This window comes from Copadichromis virginalis, linkage group LG8 (assembly GCF_057382275.1).
Source record: "Copadichromis virginalis isolate Kocher_CV1m ecotype Utaka linkage group LG8, C_Virginalis_male_GT1.1, whole genome shotgun sequence".
NCBI classification, from domain to species: domain Eukaryota; kingdom Metazoa; phylum Chordata; class Actinopteri; order Cichliformes; family Cichlidae; genus Copadichromis; species Copadichromis virginalis.
This window is the reverse complement of record NC_140625.1, coordinates 17,982,934-18,010,282: the sequence shown is the minus strand read 5'-3', so window position 1 is coordinate 18,010,282 and position 27,349 is coordinate 17,982,934. Positions and strand designations below refer to the sequence as shown.

The 27,349-nt window shown below is 39.3% G+C and overlaps 1 protein-coding gene across 2 annotated transcripts in view; it reads left to right on the top strand.

Moving 5' to 3' along the window:
* The window catches only part of plce1 (phospholipase C, epsilon 1), a 78,031-nt gene that overhangs the window by 17,916 nt on the left and 32,766 nt on the right, over nucleotides 1-27,349 (top strand). For both annotated transcript variants that reach the window (XM_085466272.1, XM_085466273.1), the window contains exons 7-8: nucleotides 20,461-20,654; nucleotides 21,045-21,187. In XM_085466272.1, the coding sequence (XP_085322398.1) occupies nucleotides 20,461-20,654; nucleotides 21,045-21,187 (337 nt within the window). The remainder of the gene's footprint in view (nucleotides 1-20,460; nucleotides 20,655-21,044; nucleotides 21,188-27,349) is intronic.

Genomic DNA, 27,349 nt, shown 5'->3' with positions numbered 1-27,349 from the left:
GAAATTGCCAAAAGTATCAGGGAAGTGTAACATAAGGGGAAGGGGAGTGTCTCAGTATGTTATGCGAGTGAAAGCACTCATACACGTACCTGGCATGAGGATCAAATGGTCTCTGAAGGAAACATTTTATGTTTGCCTTTGTGGAGTCTACCAATTAGAGCCCTGCTGAGTCCCTTTATTAAATTGCAATGATGTCAGGAAAAGTGGTAAGTGACCATTAAAAACCTTTAAAATGAGCTGTATGGGCTAAGTGGTTATAGGGCTGGGAGATGGATGCTTATAAATATATCTTCTACCCATTACTGAGGATGCAAGTAGTTTTTAGGAGCATGAATACATTGTTCTCTCTGGGGATGTTCTGTGCTTTCCTATTTCCTCAGTGTGTCTTGTCATAAGTAGATCTACAGCCAATATGTTTCCATTTCCAGGAATATCTGTGGTGGGAAAATAGATTTTAAATGCCTTGTGCTGTCTATCAAAAACTGCTGTCACTGATCCTTGCTGAACAAGGCATCTTTAAATTCAGTACCATGGATCAGCTGCTAACAGGAGGCTGTCATTAAAATGTAATCAGCTCACTTATGTAATCATGATAATGTGATGTGTTGTTAGTCACGTTCCCTTTTTATGCTGCATCTCTAAAAAGTAATATTTTTTTCCATGATTTTGGTTTGGAGAACAACCTTTAACACTATAGTGTGTGCTCAACATCTCTCCCAACATCAGCTGGATTAAAGTCCACCCCTTGACCCCCTTCTAGCTGCAACCCCATGTGGATAAGCAGTTTAATAGAAAAACATGTAACTCTATGAGAATATCAATGAGCCTCACTTTATGGTTTGCTGAAGAACAAGTCAGGGCTGTAAATCATTGGTGCAACATTATACAGAAGTCCATAATGTGCTCAAAGACTTCTTCAAAGTGAATTAAGTAGTTTCACCTCACTGTTAGCAGCACACACACTGGAGTCTTACATGTGGTGACAGAATTTTGTCAAGGAAGCAGATTATTTTCAGGTGTTTACTGTTGACGCAGCCAACAGAAGGCTTTGAAATGCTCTAGCCTATGAAAATAACTAATGTTTAGAGCATTTTAAGCATTGGCTATTTACAGCAGATTAAAGTTTAGATTTCAAACTTTCTTTTTCATGGTTATTTCCTTTTCTTTGGATCCCACATTATTACCTGGGGTCAGTCATCCAAAGCGACAGACAGTGCACAAGAGCGATAATGAAGAGAGAGCAGGCAGGGTGGAATGGGTGGAGAAGAGTGTCCGGGGTGATTTGTGACATAAGGATAGTGGCAAGAGTGAAAGGGAAGGCTGAGACCTGCTATGATGTATGATTTGAACACAGTGGCTCTGACAAAAAGACAGAAGGCCGAGCTGTAGATGCCGAAATCTTCATTGGGAGTGACCAGGGTTAAAAATTAGTATTTCAGAGAGACAGTTCAGGTTTAGTGCAAAGTTAGAGAGGCAAGGGTGACGGTTTGGACACACAGACCACAGAGAAGATTCATGGATATGCAGTGAAGGAGGAACTGGAGAGGGTTGGTGTGACTGAGGAGGATGTTAGAGAGAGTGGGGGAGATGGAGACAGATAATCTGCTGTAGCAATCTCTTAAGGGAGCAGCTGAAAGAAAAGGAAGAATTGATTTTTAGAAACTATTACTCTTCAAACATCTTGAGTGTCTCAACAAGTGAACTGACTCATAGATCTGCTCTTTAACTCCTTCATTTTTCTGCTTTTAACATATATCTATATTTTTTTTTGTTAAATCGGGTGCTAAAAATACAAAATATCTGGCTACTAGGGCCACATACAGCCCACTTTGATCTTAAATAGATCAGACGAGTGAAACTGCACTTTCAGTCAATTTTAAGAGATTTAACTACACATTTAATCCCCGAAATATCTTAATATAGGATGAAGTAGTGCAATTTCAACAGCATGTCTCAGTTTTTCTATATACCAAATGTAAAATTACGATCAAGTTCTGGTAGCTCACTGCCCACACTGTCCCATATTTATAAAAAAATAAAATTTTAACTGAATTTTTTCACAGTATACAGTAGAAAATGGGAACCTTTCTGTCATTAAGTTGTTTATCTATTGCTTAATTACTCTGGTTTGGTATGGATGTCTGTGAGTGAGGTCTTTATCAGCAGGAAAAGCTGAAAAACCTATAAAAATAAAGTTAAAAGTCCAAAAATGTATCCCCTCCTTCATATTTTCCAAAACTGTCCAGTGGACCAGATTGGAGTCTTTGCCAGGCCAATTCTGGCCCCCAGGCCTTATGTTTGACACCCCTTCTCTAATAAATATTTGGCAGAGAATTCACTTCCAATAAACCGTAGGAATAATAATTTGCTTTTGTTTTTTCAATACTTGGTTTGGCCTTGACATTTTGACTTTTGGGCTGTAAAGTTAAAACACTGTAAAAATACACAAACGCACAGCAGCTCACAATTGTTCAGACTCAAACATATAAAATACTTAGATTTTAAAACACACAAGGTGTCACATCCATCCTGGCTCCTTGTACTGTGTGCGCATTGTTGTAGCTGTTGCAGTTGCTAAGAAAGCTCAGTTTAAAAGGCGGTCTACCAAAATCGGTTGCAGTCAAGTTTGATTCACAAAAACAACAATCCTTGAACACGCATGTCATTTCCTGCGTGGGTCGATTAATAGAGCGACCTCAGCTCTCATTACACCATTTTCCCTGTTTTTCTCTCCTTTTGTCATTGGTGGTAATAAGAACTATACACACACGCTTCAGTTTCATTCAATTTACATTCAGTTTGAAAAGAAAATATGAACCTGAAGATAGCCCTCAGTACTCCCCAGACTGAAGAAGTTAATGTGTAACATGTTTATGCTAAAAGTTTAATCTCAGTCTGTGCAGTTAGTTTTTTTGCATTCTACCTAACTTTTTTTTTTTTGTATAAAAAAATGAACCTTGTCTCAAAGCAAGTCTGAGTGCTCTGTATATGAGTGAACATTTTTTTCTTTTCATTACATCTCTGGAACAAATTTGATAACCATCCTCAAGGCTGTGGCTAATGTCAGGCTGACTTGCAGTGCTAAATTACAGCTGATTATTTCTGGTGTGCAAATATAACTGCGCTGACCCGTGCAATAAGAGTGCAGCCTTTGGCATATGGCAGCTCCTGTTAAACTTCTTCATGTTTGCTCTGTTGAGTGCCGTGTTCCCTTTAAACCTTTACTAGTTAAATATCCATGTGAAAGATGGCTTATGTGAGAGCTCGGATAATTACTTCTGTATATGTCTCTACATCTTGGTTACCAATTAGTGCTCGCTTAAAACGTCCAGAAAATATCCGGTTTTAGACCTCTGTTTAATGACAGATGTTGACATAAGCTCAGCTTGCGTTGATTTTTTTTTTTTTTTCTCCGATAATTGTTTCTGTAAATAGACTGGTTCATTTTATCCTTAGGGTCAGAGACCTGGTATTGTTTTCTTTCATTCTATGCATATTTGCACAGAATGGTACATTTATAATAGAAAAAAACAAAAAAAAGTGCTGTATATGTGAAAAACTTTCACTTTGCAAGGATCATTTTGAATGGATGTCAGAATCTCTGGCTTGCAGTGTGAGATGGTGATACCTGTGAACAAACATAGTAATCTATTAATCTAAATAGGTTAAGGTTAATAAAAAGGTAAAAGTAAATGGAGTTGCAGTCAAATTCACAGAGGGAGCTAGTCCACATGTATACCTTGTTTAATTTTTCAAGCCCACACACTTTATATTTACTCATTTATTTATTTAATCAACAGCTGGAAAAAAATTTTTTTCCATGATGAAAGTAAAGAGAAAAAAATCTAGATGATGCCAGGCTGTAAAATTTGCCTGAGCATGCCACATGTATATTTACAGGATAAACAGCAGTTATGAAACATTGTGTCTTGACTGCTTAGTGCAGGAAACATGCTGTTGTTATTTGTACACCTAATCAGCAAGGAGTAGAATTTAGTTACATATATTTCATACATGCGCGCGCACACACACACACACACACACACACACACACACACACACACACACACACACACACACACACACACACACACACCTATTTACAGTTGTGTAATCACATTATGGTCCTGCCACATTGTTTAAGTCTGTTTGAGGTCTGGATTTTGACTGGGACGTTGCAGCATCTTGATACTTCTCTTTTTCAGCCATTCTGTTGTAGTGTTGTTGATATGCTTGAGGTCATTGTCCTGTTGCATAACCCAATTTGTGCCAAGTTTTATCTGTCAGACAGACACTATGGCAGCTAAGATAGGCTGCAGCGATCCACAACCTTGAACTGGATAAGTGAAATGGATGGATACATACATACATACTTGCATACTTTGGTACACAGAGGACTTCATCACCCTCCCCATCACTGTGTTTCACAGTTTGTATATGGTGTCAGTGCTTTGTTTGGTTTTTGAAAAACTTTATGGCCACATATCTCTACTGCTCTGTCTGTGGTCCTGTCTGTACAGCAGAAACTGATCCAGAAATCTCATCAGATGCAAATTTGGAAAGTTGAGTCTTCCTGCCAAGTTCTTTTTAAAGAGAAGAGGCTCTTTGGAATAATATTCAGAAAAAGAGATAATATCGAGTATGTAGGAGTTCTTTTGGCGAAAACGCCTTGTTGATGTCAAAGGTCAGACTGCTTTGAGGTAATTGGAAGGCAGCAACAAGACAAACAACCACTTGTTACAACCTAGGTACGCAGAAGAGCATGTTTGAATGTACAACTTGTCAAATGTTGAAGCAGATGGGCTACAGCAGCAGAAGACCGAAGCGAGTACCAAAAACTTTGCTTGACTCTAAAGAGACTTGACTTTAACTGCAACATTCGGTGGTAGGATCAGAATGTGGCGTAAACAAAATGAAAGCGTGAGAAGTACCGATTAAGCAACATTTAAATTCCATAGCATACCTGACCCTGCTCATGCCAAAGTGTACCCATTTTCTGATGGCTGCTTCAGAAGGATAACGCACCACAAAACTCAGATCATCTCAAACTGGTTTCTTTAACATGACAGTGAGTTCACTGCCCTTAGGTGGCCTCCACAGTCACCAGACCTCAATCCAACAGAGCACCTTTGGGATATGGAATGAAGGCAAAAGGAGTTCCGACCCACTACTAATGAGGTGGCTAGTGTGTTTGTGTTGTCTAAAAATATTGCTTTGAGACAATAGTCTTTTCATTCTTGATTTTGAAGTAAAAAAAAAATCACATACCAACCCTACAGGAACACACACATCGTCTTACACAATGTATGTCACACTCATTTAACCTTGTGTCTATCCCTCTTGTGTTCTCTGTGTGTGCTGTGCCACTACAAAGGAATGTGCCTAGCAGGCCACTTTCTGGCCCAGCTGGGTGTTGTAGCTTAGCCAGAGATTAGTGTGTGTGTGTGTGTGTGTGTGTGTGTGTGTGTGTGTGTGTTGACACTCTTGGTGCTGGAAACAGACAAAAAGGGGTAGGACAGTAGGTGTCTTGCATGCCTTTGTAAGGTGTACTGTTTTGTGACAGTATCTCAAAACAATGTGGCCGCTCAGGTGTTAACACGTGCCAAAACTCCATTCTCAGATTTTTCCTTTTTTTTTTTTTTTTTTTAATTCTACATATACTTAAATCCGTTGCACTGGAGCACATGTGGGAGCTCTGATTGTATTTGTTGAAACAAATTTTACCTGCTGGTCTTCTGGAGTGACACAAGGATGTCAAAGTGGCGTGTGTGTGCTTTCACTTTGCTTGGTTAAGAATGCGTGCATCTGTTAGATGTTAGTTCAGGCCTTTCACACCTCTGTGAAAATGTGGGAAAACTGCACATCTTCAGAGTTAGGAAAGCGTTCCTGCAGGGACACTTTCACTGTGTTGCAAGATACAACGCACAAAAACAACTGTATAAAAGTCTAGATGAACTCAAAGCCTATATGTGTCACTCGTTAGATGAAAACCACAATATAGTGTTGAAGCTAATAAAAATACTTAGAATTTTGCTCGTTTTGGCCAGTTTATTACCCTCTATGTGTTATTACCCTCTGTATGTGTTACAGTATTTCCATACTTCTCTAGTGATATAATCACTGGGCCAAACAAGCCACACAAACCTCTAGCAGTTTTTTCGAAAGACATTTGCAGGCAAATGAACTAGCAATATTTCTCCAAAAAACAGATAAAGTGAGAGCCTGAAGCAGTTGTGGGTAGTGCTTTTGTTATTGTGTTATTGTTGAAACTCAAAGAATAACACAATTGCTGCAAAAAATAGCCAGCCACCTCCCCTTCCTAACGCTTTAGCTCATAACTTAACAGGTCAACCAGAGGGGATTTAGCTAAAATTAAACCCTTAAGCTTCGCAGGATGCTGTCGAGTGATGCTTTTAATTGCATCTTTTGCTTTTGCATAGCAGCACTTAAATGCATCACCAAAGGCAGTGAGATTTAACAAAATAAAGTTTCTTTTGGTGTAATTTCAAATTGAACACCATTGACTAAACTGATAAGGCATATCTGAGTAGTTTTGGGAGCCCCCATACACAAACACAATCAAATCTGGCAGCCAGCATGAGGTTCATCAAGTGCTGTTTAAAATATAGACGACAACTTAAGAGGTAATGAGCAGTAGCCATGTAGTCCTTAAGCCTTGATCTGGATTGAAAAAGCATTGCATAAAAGTGCTTTGCTCATATGCCCTCCCCTCTTTTTTTAATATAAAAAATATGATGACAACTGCTGTGATAAAGAGAGAGAGAGAGCTGGTTGAACTGGGACAGAGCATAGCCGTATAAATCGGCCTCTGGTGCCACCTAGTGGAGGATAAAATGTTTTATTGTGCAGATGAATTTGGATTGCTGAATATTTTTGGTATGTACCTTGAGTCTTGATTAATGTTTCATGAGAAATCAGAAATTCCTGGCATACAATCTCAACTTACTGATGCTCTTTGATCTCCGTTTGGCGCGTGGGTCTGTGCGTTTGCGAGTGTGCTCGTGTAAGAGAAGGATCTGCACATTTTAGTAAATCTGTGCCTTTCTTAGTAGAGTTACTTTGAGATGAAGGCTGTTGGTCAGGAAAAAAAGTCAGCAATGTCACAGTTTTGGAAACATCAATAGCTTTTTTTTTTCTTTGCTTTTTCAAAAGTCTTGCCATAGAAGAAGAATTGAAACTATTATTAAGCTGATAAAATGTTTGCTACTAGATGTAGGCTATTACATTATTACCAATTACTGCCTAGCCTTCAAAATGTCAGAATGAATGATGTTTGTCACGTTCTGTAAAGCTCAGAATAACCTGTTAAACAGACTCATTGTACCCAACTAGAAGTCATATACTGGAAGTTATAAATTATTGTTTTATTCTGGACAGTTGTTTTTTGTAATGGTTTACATGCTTATCCACCAGATGGCAGCATGCTTTTTATATAAACAGTACGTTGTCATTTTCAATATTTATCTTTTCAGACTGTGTGTTAATATAATCTATATTTTGTAATAAGGACTCCAGTGTGGGGATGGCTGGCGTCTCTGCTCAGTGGCTGAAAAATTTGCAGTCTGTCAATGACAGACTGCAGTATATTATCGCCTTAATTAATATTGATCCAATAACATGTCTTCTAAAGGCAATTAACGCAGTAGATGTTGTATGATACATGAATCTGACCCCTCATTACTGGCTTAGGAGACTAGACTCATTAACTGCGTATTGATCAAAGCAAAGACCGAGGGCAGGCCAGCTGTTTGCTTTGTTCTGAAGACCACTTTGATGTCAGCTGCGCATGAAGCAGATTCATTTTTCCACTTGATTAGGCGCACGCAATAGGACACACTGTATTCTGTTAGACCTGTGACTGTTCCGATTATGTGTGTCCACACCGGAGGGTACGCTCCGATTCCCTCGATTATGGCACAAAAGAGCCCAGGCTGTAGTTTTTAAGCAAATTCAAACACCTTAACGTGTGGTAGCATGTTCTTTTTTCTTTCTTTCCCCTCTTTTCTGTTGTAAGTTGTTATTACTGGTTATGATAACACTTCAGCATAACAGATATTTTCTCTCACAAAAGCCACTTGTGTTTCTCCAAAACACAAGTAACTCGGTCGCCGCGTGTTTAATGAATCGATCATCCCCACACCGCACATTTTGTTTGCCTCTGCTTATCCACGTAACTATAATCAAAGAATTCTTCTGCTAATGTTTTAAACTTGGCTGCCATTAACTCGCCTCTTTTATTTATTCATCTGTTGACCGTCTCTGACGTGTAAGCAGAGATTGTGTTTGCACACGTAATAATGATACAGAGTTTGTTTGTAATAAACTGCAAGAGCTGTGGGCTACCACGTGTGTGCTGGCTTCAATCGAAAAGCTGTAATACTGGTCCCTTAATTAGAGGTTGGCATAGAAACACTCGCCAGAGCAAGGCTAATAGCAAGCGTCAAGTGGCTGTACCTCAGCTTCTATTGGTTCATTGGTCCCATAGCGTCACCTGAATAGCCAAGCTATGGCACATGAATATTGTTTAGCCATTATAAAGCTCTAAAGGTGACAACAGGTTTACTGCCGTTGGCTTTTCAAGGATCATTTAATGTTGCTGGAAAAAAAATGTAGTCAATCAAGCTTTTTAATAAGCAACACCACACATTCCCTATTAACAACACATCCGGTGTAACCTCTGTTAGCGTGTCATCTTTGTTAACGCGATATTTTTTTCATCTTAGGCTGACGGTCAAACAGTAATCAGTTGTAGCTTTGCACAGTCTACCACCTCCCATGAATTAGTTTAAAAGTAAAATAATAATAGAAGACTGTAGTTAATTGGATTGTGTTTTACTCTTCTTAAGACTGTTTATTTACAGTATAATATAGAGCTGGGCGATATGAGATTTTTTCATATCACGATATGTTTTTTTCATTTCAGTCGATAACGATATCTATCACGATATAAGCCAAATAACTATATTTGTAAGATTTAAATGTGCCGTTGCTCACAAGTAAAATGTGAAATAATCAGCAGCTTGTTTTTATTTAAATATTTATTTCCCATAATAAGTTCAACAGGGTAGATGTACTTAAGGAACATGAGACTTTTTCAGATAAATAAAGGCAAATATTGCAAACTACACAAAAGGCAGCCGCTAAAGCGTTTAAGTTTCAAAATAGAACAAACGAAACAGACTAAATTGTCAATTCCACTTAGAAACAAAATATTAATTCTAAAAATAAATCTTAGTTTGTTTTACAGAAGAACAGACAAAACTGACTAACTTTTGTCAATATCAAATAAACTGAGAACTAAAAGGAAATTCTCAATCTCTCCTTGTTGTATAGCTGAGCTTTTCAAACTGTTTTAACAGTTACTTTAGTCTGACAAAAGCCGAATGACGAATTAGCGCTTCCAGTCAGAGACTGAGGCTACGTCCACACGTACACGGGTATTTTTGAAAACGGAGATTTTCCGTTTTCGTTTTAAAAAATAATCCCGTCCACATATAAAGGCAGAAATGAAGGAAAACGCTGCTATGAACATGCCAAAGCAGCAGGTGGCGCTAGATTCCTAACCGTGCAGAAATGTTGGCCAATCAGAAGTCTAGAAGCCTCGGTGGGAAAAAGTAAACAAAGCTGGGGCATAGAAGCAGAACCGAGTCGTATGTGTGGAGGGACAGTAACTGTGTGTATATGTAAGCATTTAAACACTGCAGAGAGTAGAATTAACAGTATTGTAGAAATTCATTTCACCGAAACAATAACGCGGCGCACAGTGTGACGCATGCACCAGTTTATTGTATTTCCAGACTTGCTTTCGGCACAATTTACAGTGCACGCTACTCTGTTTTTTGTCAGACTTGAAATAGCCGAAATACCTTCACACTACGGAACTTCTATGGCTCTTCCGTTTGACAATCTCTCCGGCATTGGAACCATCATCTGTTTTCTCTTCGGTCACGCTCGGTTGATTTTTCTAGTCGGCACACTCATTTCCTCCATTACGGGCTGGCTCCATTACCCGCTGGCTGCTTCCCAAACAAACACACGTGCAGCTTGGCACTTGTGCTGTAGGTAACAAGTCACGCGACGTGACGCTGCGGCTGTGATTGGTTCGGCTCTGGGCTACTTAATTTGGATTGGCTGACCTTTTTTTTTTTTTTTTTTTTTTAAGAGGACAAGAGCGGCGAGGTCTATCGCGATAGCTTAATTTCTCTATCGAGTAAAAGTTATATCGCGATACATATCGTTATCGTTCTATCGCCCAGCTCTAGTATAATACCTTTAACGTTCACAATAGGCTCAGATCAATTTCCCGATCTTGTTCAGGAACCACACGTTATCTTCTTGTATTCCTAAACGTAACTAAGCACCTTTGGTTTCTCATTTTTGATCCAGTTAAGTGACTTATGGGGTCTTTTTTGTCTCTTGAGGAAAGAGGGGCTTCAGTGATTAATTACAGGTTCTGTGTAATTGTTTTGAATGAAAACACAGAGGCCCCGTTTAAGTTCGGTCAGACATTGTTTACACATTGGACAGGCTCCTAGAGAAGGATCGATTGAAACCTTGTATACCAGCGTTGCCTGTGTTTCTGTGTGTTTATAGTGTGCTCCCTGATAAAATCTTCCCTCTTGTTGCTGGGTTGTGATGGGCTTGTTGCCTCTTAACCTAATATGGGGGTACCCTCTCTGTTTAGGGAGAGATCTGAGTCGCCGTCTCGTTTCTTTCCCTACTTTCTTTCTCGCGCCCTTCTTTCCCTTCTCTGTTAGTTTTTCAGAGGTCTCTTACACTCCCTCTCTTCCTTCGTTTCTCTCATGCTCTCTGCCGGTCAAGCCCTCCTCTCTCACTTCTGTAAGTGTGCACACACACTAAGAGGGATTGGAGCTCTGTGCTTTTCCTTTCTCTTCAATAGATCAGCTTATTCTGTGCTACAGTAAGTAAACTGCTTACTACAAGTTCTTGCCATACTTAGAGAAAGAGTGGGGAAAACTCCCTTTCAGCTTTAAGCATCTTTTCATTCTGTCTTGTGGCTGTAGGGGACTGCTCTCAGATCTTGCTGTCTGATTAGTGTTACAGCAACAGGCTTTGGTGTAGTTCATTAAGTAGAATGTCTTATGCAACACTGAACACAGGGAGAGTCTCGGCATGGTGCTATCAACATGCATTTGAACTTCTCTGCTGTGTTTGTGTTCGCTTGAATGTGGAAGAAAAGAAAGCAGCGAACTTTGGAAGAGCTTTTTAATTTCACCTGTCAGTTGATGGCTTGCTAAAAGTGTCAAGGTAAGAAAAGCAACATTGGTGTCCAGTGTACCCTAACAATAATGTGATATAGGAGTAATAACTGAGCCATTGTATTTCGTCTAACTCTCTAAAAAGACACCTTTCTTTTGCATGTAGTAGGTGGAGTTATTTATTCCTAATACTTTCAAAAGTGAAAAACATCCATCACGCTTATCTCTGGCTGTCTGACCAAGGCTGTGCGCTGTTATTTAAGCGAGTGTGGTGGCTCGCTGTAGTATGACATCATGAGAACTGTAAGTGGGGGAGGGTGGTGGTGTAGAGGGGTCCCACTGGGTGCTCTGGGTAATGGGTTTTAGATTGTTTTGGCCATCATGATGACCCCACTTCTTTTCCTCTCTCTCTTCCTCTCTCCTCTGTCTTTTCCGTAATGCTTCCTCATTTGCCCTCAAACTTCTCTGTTCTTTTTTTTTTTTCCTACTAATTTAAGTCCTACCTCCTTCATGTGAGGATGGCAATAGGAACATCCTCATCAGCAAGGATTCGCACCTTTACTTTGTACTTTTTAACCATAAAGAGACTGCTTACATGACCACATATTTGCTTCATTGATTTAGTGTTTTGGTTGTGGACTGGATCTTTAGCTGTAGTGCTAATCGTTGCAAGAGCACCCATCGACCCTCTTATCAGCTGCTTAGTGGCACACTTTGTGTCCTGTCTTTCTGCTCTTGCATATATTGATTTGTGTGCACAACACTGTAAGTAAAAACAGTGAACTTATATTTAACATGAAAAAATATTCTTCACCTTAATGTGAAGTGGATCGTAGATACTACCTGATAACTAAGAGTTAAAAAGCAAGATTACTTATTCCATCTATAATTATTTTGTTATTAACGTGGTACTACTTTCTAATGACTCATTGACCTGATGTCTTAATTCAGTTTAATTGAATTCAATTTTATTTATCTAGGACGCTTCACAATGTAAGGTACAATACTGCAGAGAAGACCCCAACAATCAAACCACCCCCTCTGAACAAGCCCTTGGCAACAGTGGGAAAGAAAAACTCAGTTTTAAAAGGAGAGCCCTCTAGCAGAACCAGGCTCAGGGAGGGGCAGCCATCTCCCTGACTGGTTGGGGTTGATGCAAGCTTACAAGTATGATAGTTGGACTTTATTTCCTGTCTACTCACCAATTACTCTTTGAAAATTAGATTATTTAGTCCCTTCCTGTGCATACATTTATATGTTGCAATTTCTCTTGGCTCTTGTTTCCTTTGCTTTTTCTTCTTTTGTTCTTGCATGACCTTAAAGGATGCCCAGCAAGTGCAAGCACAAACTTAGAATCTGTGCAGCATGTTATTGTAGTTGCTGCATTTCAGTTTGTTTTAGTTTCTACTAAAGTACTTTGCCCACAGTTTTTGTTTTTTTTGTTTTTGCCCATCACTCTGCGTTTTCCACTGCTCTCAACTCTGAACATGACGCACGCACAATAATACCCTAAGCTTGTTAGAGGTGTGAGGCAGTGCTTGGGAGGTGGGCCCAACTCTTGGATCTCTGGTAAAACTGCTCCTTGTGAAATTCAACAGGAGGATTATGATTCAAGTCACCGTTGGCCGTGCCTCTCCATTTCCTGTGTTGTGCTAACCTGTGTTTTTCTCTTTTTCACCTCCCTTTTTGTATTTCCTGCACCACTGTCTTATTTTTTTTGTATCCTTTCCCCTCATTTCTTTTGCCCCCTTCATTTTCACCTCCTCTTCCACTTAATCTTGTCCTGGTCGTTTTCTTAATTCCTCTCCTGCTTTTTGTTGAGCCTCGCTTCCTGTTTTGACAAACCTCCCTCAGACGTTTCTAATTGTTTGCTTCCTATTATTTTGACCTTTTTATGCTTCTGCCTTGTACAACCAGGCTTTCGGACGCTGTACGGGACGCTGAAACCTGATTACACAACAAGGGATCTAGTAGCAGCAAGTGGCATTACTAGTGGTATTTCATGAATAATGGGCTGTTATGAAACAGATTTAAATGTATTTGGAGTTCTAATATATACCTCTTGCGACTATATTTTTATTTTTGTTGCTATCACAGTTGTGTTTTTGCTGTAACAATCAAAGGGAATGTCAGTGGGAGTTGGGAATCCCTTGAAATCATTTTCCTTTTTGTGGGATCCCAAATACCCACATGCTTACAACACCCACATTACAATGACAGAACAGTATTGCATGAATCTAACCCACGATGACCCTCCCACTGAACATCTGACCTATAGTTATATCTTATGTGTCAACTGAGCGCATGCTGCTGCCAGTCTAGCACTCAATGTGCTTCTGATGTACCGCACACTCCCCTTGTCTCCAGTTTCATCTTTTTTAATGTGGTTGACAAGGCCGAAGCGCTCGCTGAGATGACGTTTTGTAATCAAGAAGCCAAGACAGTGCATGAAAAAACAAGTGCAAGCTTTGTGTTCATGAATATTCAGTTCTGATTCTGTGCAGCAAGTTGTAGGCATTTTTTTTCCTGAGTTCATCTCTAATGCGTTGCAGGTGCTTGACTATGTGAATGCATTCCTAGCACCAGTCCGCTTGCTCTTGATTTCTAATTTCTTCTTCACATGTTTTGATAAGTGAGACTTTCTCAAGAGATTCTGTGTTTATGTAGACCAAAGTATGGAGTCTACTGTCTTATTCAAAGCAGATACTCGGACTCAGACATCAGGGTTCTGCAGTCTAAACACTTATTCTTCAAAAGATGAGCTTGAAGGCTGGACGTGTGTTTGTTCAGAAGTATAAATACACAGATCATAGAGTAAATACAGTGTTACATGTATACTCAGCCACTACAAACTGAGCGCACACACTTATAAAACAAACATGAACAACAGCACTTCCAAGTCCGCGGCCCTCTTAGATGCATTGTTTTTGAAAGACAAAATCACATTTAATTGTTTAGAAATGTTGCAAATGGATGTTTATGGTTAACATAATTATTAATGATTTTTAATTGCATGTCTATAGAGGCCCATTTTCAGTTGTTGCAGCATTATGCTGTTGACAAAATAAAGATTTTGGTAGCATGATGCCTGCTTTCCTGGTTTAAAGCTGAAAACTGGCTTCAACTTTGAAAGAAAGAAGTGGGAGGCTCTGGAGCGTGAGCAAGAAAAAAAGACGAGACTGAGAAACAGATGCCACTTCAGGAAATCCAACGGTGTTGGGCATGATCCCCAGTGTCCTTGAACGTCACTGAAATAAACACACTTTATCTGTAAGAGTGCTTGAAAGTATACCAGGGCTTGAAGTGTTGAGGAAGGAAGACCTGCTGAAAATCAGTTACTTCAATTTGCAAGAGAGGTGTGTCGTTCACACTTGAATGTTTGGTTATTTTCGCAAATGAACATTAACATTTTATAGAGCCTGCATTTTTCATTTAATGCATAGCAGTGTAACTATAAATACATTAAAAAATGAGACATAAACGTAGAAGCAAATGAGCACGGCGCTCAGTCAGTAGTGAGACTGTCCAGGCTCAGGGTGCAGGAAAGCAAACATTACCTTCTGGAGACAGTAATGGCAGGAAAGGTTAGAACAGAGCAGGACAGTTCGGAGAGTTTCTTAGTGATACAAACCAGGATTAGAGGTTGCCGGGATAAAGAGGATGGCGTGATATGTGCATACATATAAATCTGCACCGGTGATTGGAGAGTAAGAAACACGTTTGCACCTTATCACATGTTCAGCCCGAGTGGCGGGACATCTTCTTGGCATGTTTGGGTTTGCTTGGTTTATGTCCTTTGATTTGGTTTATACTTTTCCTGGGGAGGGTGGGGTTAGAGTGTCCCTGTGCTGAGATAGAAGAGCTGCTGTCCATAACTCGCCCCTCACCTTGCTTTCAAATAGACGAGGCCCAGTTGATTTAAATGTTCTCGTCGTGTTGGGTGGGCAGGTTTTCACGTGTTCCAGCTTCGTCGGCTTCACTTTCGCCGCATTAAAGCAAACACACAGTCCAAAATCATGTGATTGAGTTTTGAAAGATTAGGCTGTGCTGCATGTAAAACTTCTAGTAATTTGTAGTATTTCAAGAATGATGTTGTGGATATTCAGAGAATTACAGAGTTCATTTCTATGCTTGGAGAAGTCAGTTTTTGGCAGTTCGAAGAAAAAAAAAACGTTTTCAGCTACAGTGCTTTTTCTTCATACTCTACTATATAATTTATTTGTATGTTGTGCTCTTTGGTCCTTGTGTTTCAAGGCACAAACTCTGAGTAAAGTTTTACTTGGATGAAAAGAATAAATAGCTTCTAATTTATGCTTTGGGAACTTTTTGTTAAGCAGTTTAAGAACTCAGGGTTGCTTTAATATGAAATGAAAGAGAAGCCTTAAATATGTTAGGCTCTTCTTGAAGGCGAAGAAATACAATGTATTCATGCTAATCTTTAATGTAGAAAAGGGTAGGTTCTAATTTTGATATTATTTATTAATCAAGCAAATATAATCCGCATAAGATAATAGAATGAACTGAAAATTCCGGTTTCAGGTTGAATACCTTGAAGGACTAATTGGCTTGTTTTTATGCATCTATCAGTCATGAAATCTGTCGTGTTTGCAAGAAACTGTCATTGTAAACACACACCTACATTTTTCTTCCTTCCTGCAAAGCATTAATTGTATTGGAAAATACAACCAGTAACCTCAACTAACCTAGACCCTCCAGGATGCTTCTAAAAGTAGATTTAAGACAGAAGGATGCATTTCTGTTCCTTGAATGTCAGCTTCGTGGGAGAGTGCATCTGGGGGGGGGGCATGGTACTATTACAGTGGTTTGCCTAATCCCATGTGTACACTTGTGTTTAATTGCATGATATCATTACCAGATTGTGTGTTTGCGTGTGCATATATGGAAATGGTGGAAAGGCAAGTGGAATATACAGTCGCGCCGTCTTTTCTGTGGCATTTTGCATTTGGCAGCTGAGCAGTGTTGAGCCTCGGTACTTAAACTTTGAATAATATATAAACAGAAGTATTTGCAGAGGAGTGTGGACGCACACGTTGGTGTCACTGCTAGAAATACACTGTTGATGGAGGTCAGGGGGTGTCATTGTGAGTGTGCATGTGAGATTGGTCGGAGAGATCAAAGTAAAGAGTTCAAGATGTGGATCGTTTGGATTTCAAAGGGATTGCATGAGCGTCTTTGGTGTCCAGCATGCTCATACATGACTTTATGCCTCTGGCATGATATACATTACGGCACGGGCATGAGTCACAATGGGTTTGGGTGTCTGCATTTTAGCATGTGTTTGCATACGTGTGTCTTTGACTGTGTGCATTCCAGCTCGAAGTTCAGTAGTCTGTGTGGTGCCCTGCAGTGCCCCTTGCTAATCCATTCCCAAAATGGCTGTTGCCAGGCAGAGAAATTACCCAGCAGGGTGCTAATGGGACTAAATAGGAAACTCAGCTCTGTAGGTTTTATTGAACTCATAGCTTATATGTCAGGTGTAATTTTATTTTCTTAATATGCCCAATTAGCTGTTGAAACCATTATAAGCACCACACAGTTGATTCCTGTCCTCGGTTTAAGGTGTATGGATGTCAGCAAGGCTCAAACAAACATGCTCATAGGAACATAGAACAACTGCACCGTCACATCGGTGATGCCATTTTGCCCCGGTTGAACTCAAAGGTGAAAAGGAAATCATCTATCTAAGAGAAAGGTATGAAGGAAATGTCAGCTGTCAGGAGCTAACCTTGGTCGCAGTACTGATAGAAGGTAGGTTGACACCATACAGTAAGTGGCAGCAACAAATGACTTTGAGTCCACGCTTTCCAAATGTCCAGGAATGGAGAAACAACATCATGTAAGATTTTACAACTCAACTTAAATTGTATAGCTTAAAGGATACAGCATAAATCCAGTATATACTTCCTATGCAGCACAGTTTTACTCTAGCTGAGCACTTAAAGCACGATAGATTTGTCCAGAATGGTCCAAAATACAGATCATATACCAAACTGTAGGCAGTTACTTTAAAGACAATCAGCCAAACTGATAATATGTTACGTCCATGGGAGCTGAGTGGGTGCAGCCGCTTCTGGCATTCACAATTCCCCTAAACTGAGCTTAAGTCATTAAAATTTCTTGCACATGCACAGTGTAACATGAGATACAATGCTATATTAGTAGCAACTAACTGGCTGAATGACAAACTCAGCAGTGTTCTATAATATGAAGAAAAATGTGCCTGTGTATGATGAATATATGGTGACCTGTAGTTTTGGAGTTTAGCCTAAAAAAAAAAAAAAGGAGGAGGTGGGTTTCCTTTTAACTGGAAATTCAGCCTCTTTCCCCATGTGTTTGCCTGAAGTTTGATAATGACTGTGTGTGTGTGTGTGTGTGTGTGTGTGTGTGTGTGTGTGTGTGTGTGTGTGTGTGTGTGTGTGTGTGTGTGAGGACAGCTGCTTTGTGTCGATCAAAAGCAGCAGCAGCAGATTCCCTGCAGTGTCCTCTGGAGTTGAGCTCACTTTAGCACACGTACATGCTTGTACGCACTCTTTTTCTTACTTTGTTAGTTCCCAATTTTCAGGTCTGTTGTGCTACTAAAACATTTGTTACATGTTTGAAAGAGTTAGTGTTACAGGAGAACAACAGACTTGATGTTGCCCCATGTGATCGCCACATAATGGATTACCTTGACTTTTTTCTTGTGTCTAAAAGAGCTGCTAGACTTATGGACCATTGTTTAGTCTGGGATTCATTGTTTTGGTCTTTCTCAAAAGCTGTTATAGACGGGGGTTATTCATTATTACAGCGACTTATATTTAAAAGTCTTAAAACAGTTGGTCGCTTTACAAAAGTGTCTTGGACTGCCAGATATTTTACAGGAGAGGAGAATACCAGGAAAAAAGTATCCAACAAAATAAAAGGAAATCCTTGAATCCATCCATGAAAATGAGGCCACATCTTTGGTGATTTAATCAAATGTCTTGTTATGGCTTACGAAACGTTCAAAACCACAACATATTTAAGGCTTTTTATGACTAATAAAAAGATCAAATACTCATATCGGAGAAAAACAAAACACTTTGATAATTGCTTATCAAAATAATGTACTTTCTTTTTGACTCCTTGAATCAGTTGCACCTCTAAACAGTTTATAGATGTAATTCTGTAGTCTCTATTTCTTCTGTTTTGGGGTTATTTGCAGCTGCTTGGTCCACTGGCATTTCTGTTGCTTTGATACTCAGTATTGGAGCATTCATGCAGTGTTTACTAGCAGCGAAACTTCTCTGCCCATGAATGTTTATTACTAATGGGAAACAGAAAAAAAATCAAGCTCTAATTAACTCAAATTCAACCCCTTTTAAAATGCAGAATAAATATTAAAAGGCACGAGTGCTATGCTTGGCCCAGGTCAAACATGGCGTTCATTGTGGAAAAACTACCCTTTTAAAGTAGTAGACTTAATGTCTGTTCGGTGGACATGCACAGTCTCTAGATGCCAGTAAAGGAAGGTCTTTTATGAGAAATGTTAGATAAGAAGAGGGAAAGAACTGGGAGAGGCGATTAGCCCAAATATGCTTAATGTCAGTTTTATATTTTTTCCTTCCAACATGTTGTTTAAAGTTTAGGCTTTTGGTAATTATGCTCACTCGCGTGCGTGTGCGCGTTTGTGTGTAACCCTTCTTCTTTGTGTTTCTCACTCTTGACTCTGACTCTCTAAACGTGCAGGCTGATATGTCTCCTTTCCCTGGGGATGGTCCAGATCTGACAACAGCTAGGCCTACACCCCATGCAGGAAACCCATCCCACTGAGATATAATATGCACGGTTGTGCATGTGGATATTATGCCACACCAGTGCCAGTCAGTGTCTAGTATTTGTATAGACGTTAGCTTTTCTGCAATCTTGCTCCTTTTGCTTTTTTTATCAAGCAGTTGATGATCATACACTTCGAGGAATATGTCCTCATTAAACTTGTATTGTGTTCATTCCCCACTCTAAAACCAGTATTGATTTTTTTGCCCCATTGTGATATCCATCCTCAGCATGAACGCCCGCTTACAGTGCCACAAAATCTTTTTCTTAATAGCGTTTCTCTGAAATCTGTGCCAGCAGAGCCCCTGTGCAGGTTCAAACAAGGACAAGGAACAAGCGATATTTTTTTGATAATTGTTTCCTTTAAGTCAGATGGATTTTTTTCTGAGAAGAGCATGAAATAAAGGTCAAAACGTTCACCCAGTAAAGCTTGACAGCTGCCTCCAGCCTTCTCCTCTCCATCTTCCTTGTTATTCGCCTTTTTCTATGTACCACATATCTGTCTGTCTCACTCTGTCAAGGTCTTTTTCCTCCCTTTCTTCCTATCTGTTTTGTGCCTCAATCGCAGTTCTCTCAGTTAATTATTTCTTTTGAAGCTTTGATTTTTTTCTTGTCATTGAAGAGAAATTGCTTCTAAGAATGACTATGTCGAAGAAGCTCATGATAGTGACCTCTAATTCAAATGTTACACAATACACTGCAACTACACCGGATTACATACATTTTTGTTTCATCTTGCGTATTCTATTAGCGCGTACAAGGGTATTCAAGGTTGTTAAAGATGATCATATAGTACTCATTATGTATGTTCAACTTCCTGAAAACAAAACCTTTAAATGGAAGTTACTTTTATATAAATAAAAGCCAACGTAATGTATGTATAGTGCTTAAAAAAAATGTAAGTTTAATGCCACTGTTGCCCTTAATTACCAGTGCTGTTACTTCTTATAGTTCATGTTGTTACATATGCATTTTTAAATGTAGTGTTTAACAAAAAGCTGAAAAAATATACTAAAGCACATTATTATTTTTTGAGTTTGATTATAGTTGATTAAAATTATAGTTATTTACTCAGATCCCTGAACATAAAAAATTGTTTTAGTAGTTGAATGTTATGATTTGGGTATAAAATGTATTTTTTTTTTTGCCAAATAAATAATATTTAAATTTTTAGATTTCAACAATTTTTGCCAGATTTCTAAAATGCTTGTTTTTTTTGTTTTTGTTTTCAATGACAGTTGGTCTAATAAATTTGGTAAGCACTGTATGTGAAAAAGTCAAGCCTGTTTAGAATTGCTTGTGTATATTGATTATATGGACATGTATAAGGTCTCTTTCCTACAAACAGGTGTTTCCATTTTTAGTTCTTTGCAAATAACCATTTTGGTAATGGCTTCCTTTACAGGTTAACAACTATGTGGAGGAAAGAGAGGAGATCAACCTGATTCATCCTGCCAAAAAGCTCCTGTTGTTGTGCCCTGGATGTGTCTGTCTCAGGGAGTCTCTCTGGCCAGTGGACTTGGCCAGCAGCAGCCCAGCCAGCCTTGATCTGAAGCCCTACATTAAAACTCAGCACTGTCATTCATCTTACACCTCCAGGTTTGGATATTTATGTTTTCTTTTGTCTGAAATGTCCTGTTTAAACCAACATTTGTCCTAAGGGAAATGACTGAGTCCACAAAATGATACAATTTACAAAATGAAGAGAATTTAGGTGTGAAATTATACTGCATGCAAGACGTATGAACATAATTGGGGGCAAAATCTTGTGCTGTAGAGAATATCCCATTACTTTCCAGTTCTTAATTGGTCAAACCATTAACTAGTAAGAGTTTTGCTAACAGACAGTGGTGCTGCTTGTCAGCTGCATGCATCCCCAAAATGCTACATATTTTACCTTCAGTTATGTAATCTGAATGCTCTGGAAATTACAGACTGGATATATCATGAGATATTTAGATTAAAGTTGCAAACAAACTTTATTTCTAGGTTTTATCGGTCTTGTAGCCAGAAGACGAAGTTGGGTTCCCTGCTAACTGGAGCACTGCTAGAGGCCACACTCGTGCTTGGTGCTCGCACGGCACTCCTTTACCCATTACCCCAGTGCCCCAACAGCCACGCTGTCTTGAAAGGTAGGCTTCATGCTGTTGTTTGCATGCACGTAATCTTGGGAAAATAACATAATGTGATATAGAGTATGTGTATCTTAAATACACAGACAGATGACACATTATAAGGAAAAAAAATAATAAATTATGCTGTGGAGGACATTTTTGCTGGCATGGTTTGATCCCACTTATTCTACTTGTTCTGAGTGAAACATGCTCTCTGCTATAATGCCCGCATCACGGAGCATGAGACGACATAGAAAGGTTTGAGAAGTATGAAGTGACCTAAATGCTATCCTATTTGCAATCATCATCTCGATGCGAACAAAGAACTGTGGAATATTTTGGACTGACAGCGCTGTCCACCATCATCAAAACACAGAATGAGGCAGCATCCTTTGGAAGAGACTCCTGAGACTTGGAGGATCTATTCCAGTGCACACTGAAGCTGTTCTGGCAGAATGTGGTGGTCTAACACCTTACTAAGACACTTTCTGTTAAGATTTCCATTAATTTGACACCTGTCTCAACATTATAGGATAATTGGCTCTTATTTCTGCTCATAAGATAATAAACAGAGGTGCACAAATTGGATCCCAAGTGAAGCGGGAACTTCTGGGATTCTCATTATTCCCCTGCGGTCTATTGCTCCCCTCGTTTTCCTCCTCTCTGCACTTTTCCCACATGATTCCTTATCCACAGCGTGATCTGGGTATGTTGGGGTCTGTAGCTGATCCCAGTGGCCTTTCCCTCTTTCCATTCTCTTTTATTTGCCTTGCTGTGTTCTCTCCATTCACATAGCCCTCACCGTCTCCCCATTTCCCTTCTATTCTCTAATTTAGATACACTCGTGCTCAAGTGGTTTAAGAAGGAAGGAAAAACTTCCAGACATCACAGAGTCTACACAACACTCATTACACACACATCAGGTTATCTGAAAAGAGGCGATATGCACTTCAAACATGCTTGCGCCGCTCCCCAGAAAAGCTTCGGAATCACAGCATGATAGACTTACATTCCAGCTTTTTATGCAGCAGAGGATCATCAAGCTCTGCCACTTAAATGCTTTGAGGAGTAAATTAAAATGTCAGTTGTGAGAAGATAAGACAATAAGCTAAATTCTATCATGCATATTGCGTTTCACCTCTTTTTCTCACTCTCACTGCCCTTTTTCCTCAGTCTCCACATGACTTCATTGTCCAACCAGTCAGGTTGTCGGTCCGTTGTTCAGCTGTCTGTCTACCTTCTCTGTAGAGATGTTACGTATGACTTAAATGTAAGCCAATACTGTCATTAATTTCCACTGGCAGTGAGACAGCGGACAGGCTGTCTCTGACAGGATCAAGGAGACACACACACAAGTATGCAAACACATTTTTCTGTTTCTTTCTTTTTGATTTGCTCTCGGTCGTGTTAATAATTATAAAGCATTTGTTTTTGTCAGGCCAGCTTTTTTGAGGCAACACACAATCGCACACAGACGCACGCTTACACAGTGCATATCTTTAACGTGACACACTGTTCTGTTCTAATGGGTGTTACAGGAAACAGAATTGAGCCAGACACGCGCGCACACATAGCAGCTTAGAAGTCTTGCTCATGCATAGCATGAACCCTGCCCGTCAAAACTTGTAGAATTTGTTATCAAGCAACAAAGTTAGTTACCCATAGCCATGTTATTGTGCTTTTAAATAGGCATGTGTTGCTATTGTGATGTAATATATTTATTGAATCTAATTTGAATGATTTTATATTTAGTTTATTTTTAGTTCAGAGACTATGATATCCCTGTAACAAACACATGCTGTAGTTTTCCTCTTTTAAAAGCTCTGAAGCACTTACAAGCCTAGAAGTAAGGAGTGCTGAATTGAAAAGTCAGAAGTGGTCTTTATTACTGTAAAATTGGCCTTGGGTAAGGCATTGACTCCCCCAGCTGACATTTTGTCAGGGCACAGGTTTAAAGACGTGAAGGCTAAAGTGATTATCTGATGTCATAAAAGACATTTTATTATCCCGAGTTTGGGCAAGCTCTGCATTAAGTTTCAAACTTGGATAGTGTTGGTGTTGTTATTGCTTTCTTACCATTTTTGGTATTGTTCCTCTCTTCAGTGCTCTAACCTGATTCTGGTCTTTATGTTTTTTCAAAGCTTTACAATCAAAGTTATGTAGCTGTTAAAGTAACTAGTAAAGTAAATAGTACATATGCAGACATATTTACAGATTTATTACCAGATTATTTCCTTAATTCATTTCTTGTGCACATTGTGTGTCCACTGTATATATTTATATTTAGAGTATGGCTCTCATACTTGATGATATAAAGACAGAGATTATGAGAAGTTTGCTGTTCCTAGTGTATTCAGACTATATGCACATGACAATTTTAGGATTGGATAGGATCAATACAGATTATTTATTTTGAAACTTGTTCTGCATCTCTGCTACAAACGCTCTAAATGGCCTGCATTTGTTTTACTCAGTCCCTAAGGACCCCAAAGCGCTTTACACTACATTCAGTCATTCACCCATTCGTGATGGTAAGCTACATTGTAGCCACAGCTGCCCTGCTTCTTTACTGCCCTGTCGCTCTAAAGAAATGAAAGGGTTTTTCTCGTTCCTCATACATATATTTGTATAAATGCGTTATATTTTTCTGTTGCATCAACATTTGGTTCTAGAGGCAGAGTGGGAGAACCATTTTGAAAATGATAAATGCAACTCATGTTGGCATGTGTTTGAGCCAGCGTGACAGTCATGTTGTGGTGAGGGGAAACATGTGACACCTATGAACACAAATACTGGCATTTGGAAGCAAAAGGGTAAGGACAGGGTGGTTTATGCTGCTAACATGCAGGTAAAGAGGAATGCAGACCAATGGAGAGCGCGCACCGCACTGTGGAGAATGCTGGTAGTTAGGGTTGCAGTTATCTTTCATGGCGCTCGTCTTTATGAAACATGTGAAGCTTGACGCCGGATCAGCTGATGCCAAGCGTTGTTCATGTTTGATATATGAAAATGCACATATGTGATTATGTGCTTCTGTATACATTGTGTTTGTTTGTTTGTTTGTTTGCATACAGAACATGCAAAGATTTTAAATATCTTTGCGTGTTCTGCAAAGGATCTCACAACATTCTGGAGCTAACCTGCACTACGAGCTAAAATGTTACTTTATTTGTGTACCATTTTAGGTCTGCTTCAGATTACAACAAATGTAGGATGTGCAACTCTGGAGTCTATGGAGAGATTTAAGTGAGGTAGAAAGGCAGAAATTTAATGAGAATTTCTCATTCCGCTTCAAAAGCAGGTGTAAAATGCTAATAATTGAACAAGAGCTTTGACTTTGATTAGGCATTCATGCATAGATTGCATGTTGCGAGTGCAATTGCTTTAAAAAATGACAAAATAAAACAACAATTGACAAGAGTATTTGAAAACCACTGAGCTACCAATTGCAAGGTGCTTTTCTTCACCAAACCCGCGCTCGCAGATGAGTCAGTTTCATTCTCACATCCTGATTCAGCAGATAACTCGCTTACACAACTCCAGCCTCACTTTAGCCCCGTTTTCTTTTTTTCCTGCATTGTTTAAGAATGCTTCTCCACGGGCTCGACTGAAGTGTTGCCTTAGCGAGTCAGCCGGCTAACACAAGATTTGTAATTCCAGAAAACAGGCTTGTGCCAAATTATCTTATTATTTAACGCTCGATTGATGCACACAGCTTGGGTTTGCAGCGATAAAAGTTCTGTCATTAACCTTTATTATTATGTGTTGCTTTATTAGTGGGCTTCAAGTATATACTTGTCTTTTGCAGCTTCTAGATTTAGATATAATATTTGAATACGTTTACACATTAGCATGGCTGTGTTAAATCAGTAGTCTGGTGAAGACTGATGTATTTATTCCTCCTCTTAATGCTAGCAGGTTGTGTAAGTAGAGTCAAAACAAAATATATTCCTTACATATACACACTCTCTGCTTAAATAATAATAATAATAATGATGGATTGCATTTATATAGCGCTTTTCGGGGCCCTCAAATGTGCGATCCTTCAGGACTGTGAAGGAGGTGTAACTCTTCAAATAGTGTATGTGTAATCCTGGCACTAAATGTTTACGTCTGCGGGCCTTTTTCCTCTTAAAGCATCCAGACTAAAAAAAAACCCCTCAACTGAAGACCAGTGGGATTTAGCCATATTTATGTCAACTCTAAGTGGGGGTTGTTTAAAGTGATTTTCTTGAGATCATTTCCTGCATTGTACTGCTCAGAAGGAAGTAAGTGGCTTTAGTTTACAGGCTGCCATCCTTCTAGCTCAATGTTGGTGTTTCTTTCTCCTTATTTCTTTCATTTTCTTTCTTCCACTCTGTTGTCATTGTACATTGTGTTGCTTTTAAGACCCATTGACAGCAGATGTGGTGGCGAATCAAAAGGAAACTCTCAGGGATTACAAAAACACGTATTGTTCGTATGCCCATTTCAACTAAATATACATTGACATTCCTATTGTGACATGATACACGCACAGTCATTACGTTTTTTCACTAGTAAAGCTTAAAAATACTGCTTCGTTTTTGGGACTGGGGGTAAATTGGCTATTTATTTCTTTTATACCTGATGATTAATGCAACAAAAGTGAAGTAATTTCACGTAATAAAGTTGTAAAGGACATAAAAGGGAGCACAGCTGTGTAGATTTCCAAAGTTTTTAATGATCTATATATGTGTGTGATTTATGACAGAGTAGTGGGATAGTATGCTGGGTCTGACTGTAGCGCATGGCTGAGAACTATGTATAGTGTCGTTGAAGAGGGGGTGGGAGACACAGAGAAACAGAGATTGTGTGTAATAAGAGAGAGCGCAAGCGAGAGAGTGAGAGGAAAAGAGAAGTGCATGTAGTCAGGAGACATCGAAGAAAGACCGCTTTGGTGATGAGGACACGCAGTGAAGCTGAATGACTGAAAGAAAGTTGAGAGGAAGAGAAAGATAAAGCGTTAGTTAGAGAGAGGTCAAGTTAGAAATGGAGTAGGTGAGAGAGAAAGTGAGAGAGAGAGTGAGAGAGAGAGAGAGAGAGAGAGAGAGAGAGAGAGAGAGAGAGAGAGAGCACACAGGCAGCTGCAGGAGAGACGGGACTGGCGGCTCAAATGTGGACGAGTGTACCTCGGTCAGCCCGGCACTGAGCTGTCAGTGTGGGAGGCAGCGTGGCCAGCTGTAGCTAGCAACCGTGAAGCACTCTCACAGAATGGACTTCAAGATGATCAGTGAGTAGTGGAAATGTGAGTTTCAGTGCAGAGCAGTGTCTTCACACAGTTAAGAAATGAAATTGTGGCTTTCTGCTGGTTTCAGTGACTCAGTGGAGCACAGTGAAAATGCAGTTTTGCATGTGCTTTGTGTCCTCCGTCTTCTTTCAGTTGTTGACAGAGAGAACGCGGTGATTTACCGCTGACTTTTCATGCTTCATTGTATTATATCGTGGCTGACAACATGTCACCAACGGACGTGTTTCTTTATTACGTTACTTAGTTATTTAAGTTTCATTATTAGTCATTTTAAAACCTGGAGAGTCTCATAGACTCTGTGGCTGGTATTACTACTTCTGTTCTTGCTTTCTAATTGGTGCAGAATGCAGACATACACTTTCAGCAATGCAACGGTCTTGTGGTTTTATTGTGTGAGGTTCAAAGCTGTTCAAAGAGATGTCTTCATTTATATATGTCATTTTAAGTTGTTTACTGATAAAGTGAATGTGTATGTCACTAAACACAAATCTTGTATAAGAAGACTTAAGACTTAAATTTAAAGTGTGATGATGATCAACTGTTGTTGCTTATTGTAACAAAATTGAGGCAGGGGGCAGTAGAAAACGCTGATTTCAAATTTTTAAAAAGTCATTTTGTTATTTAAACATTTGACGATGTTTGAAGACTGTCTTTGAGAAAGTATTTTGCGTTTTGACGTATGAGAAGCTGCAGAAATCTGGGTTACTTCACATTGAATTGATCCTTAAAGTAAACACTTCTTATATCTTTATAACTTAGTCAGAGGTTTGTTTTTCTCAGTTGTGATGCTTCTCAGTGTTTAAAAAAATGGACCGTATTCACATGACAATGTAACTCAATTACCTCCTATATGGATGACAGTTTTAATAAGCAGCAACAGTTAAGACAGTGTAACTTTATGGAACTGTTTG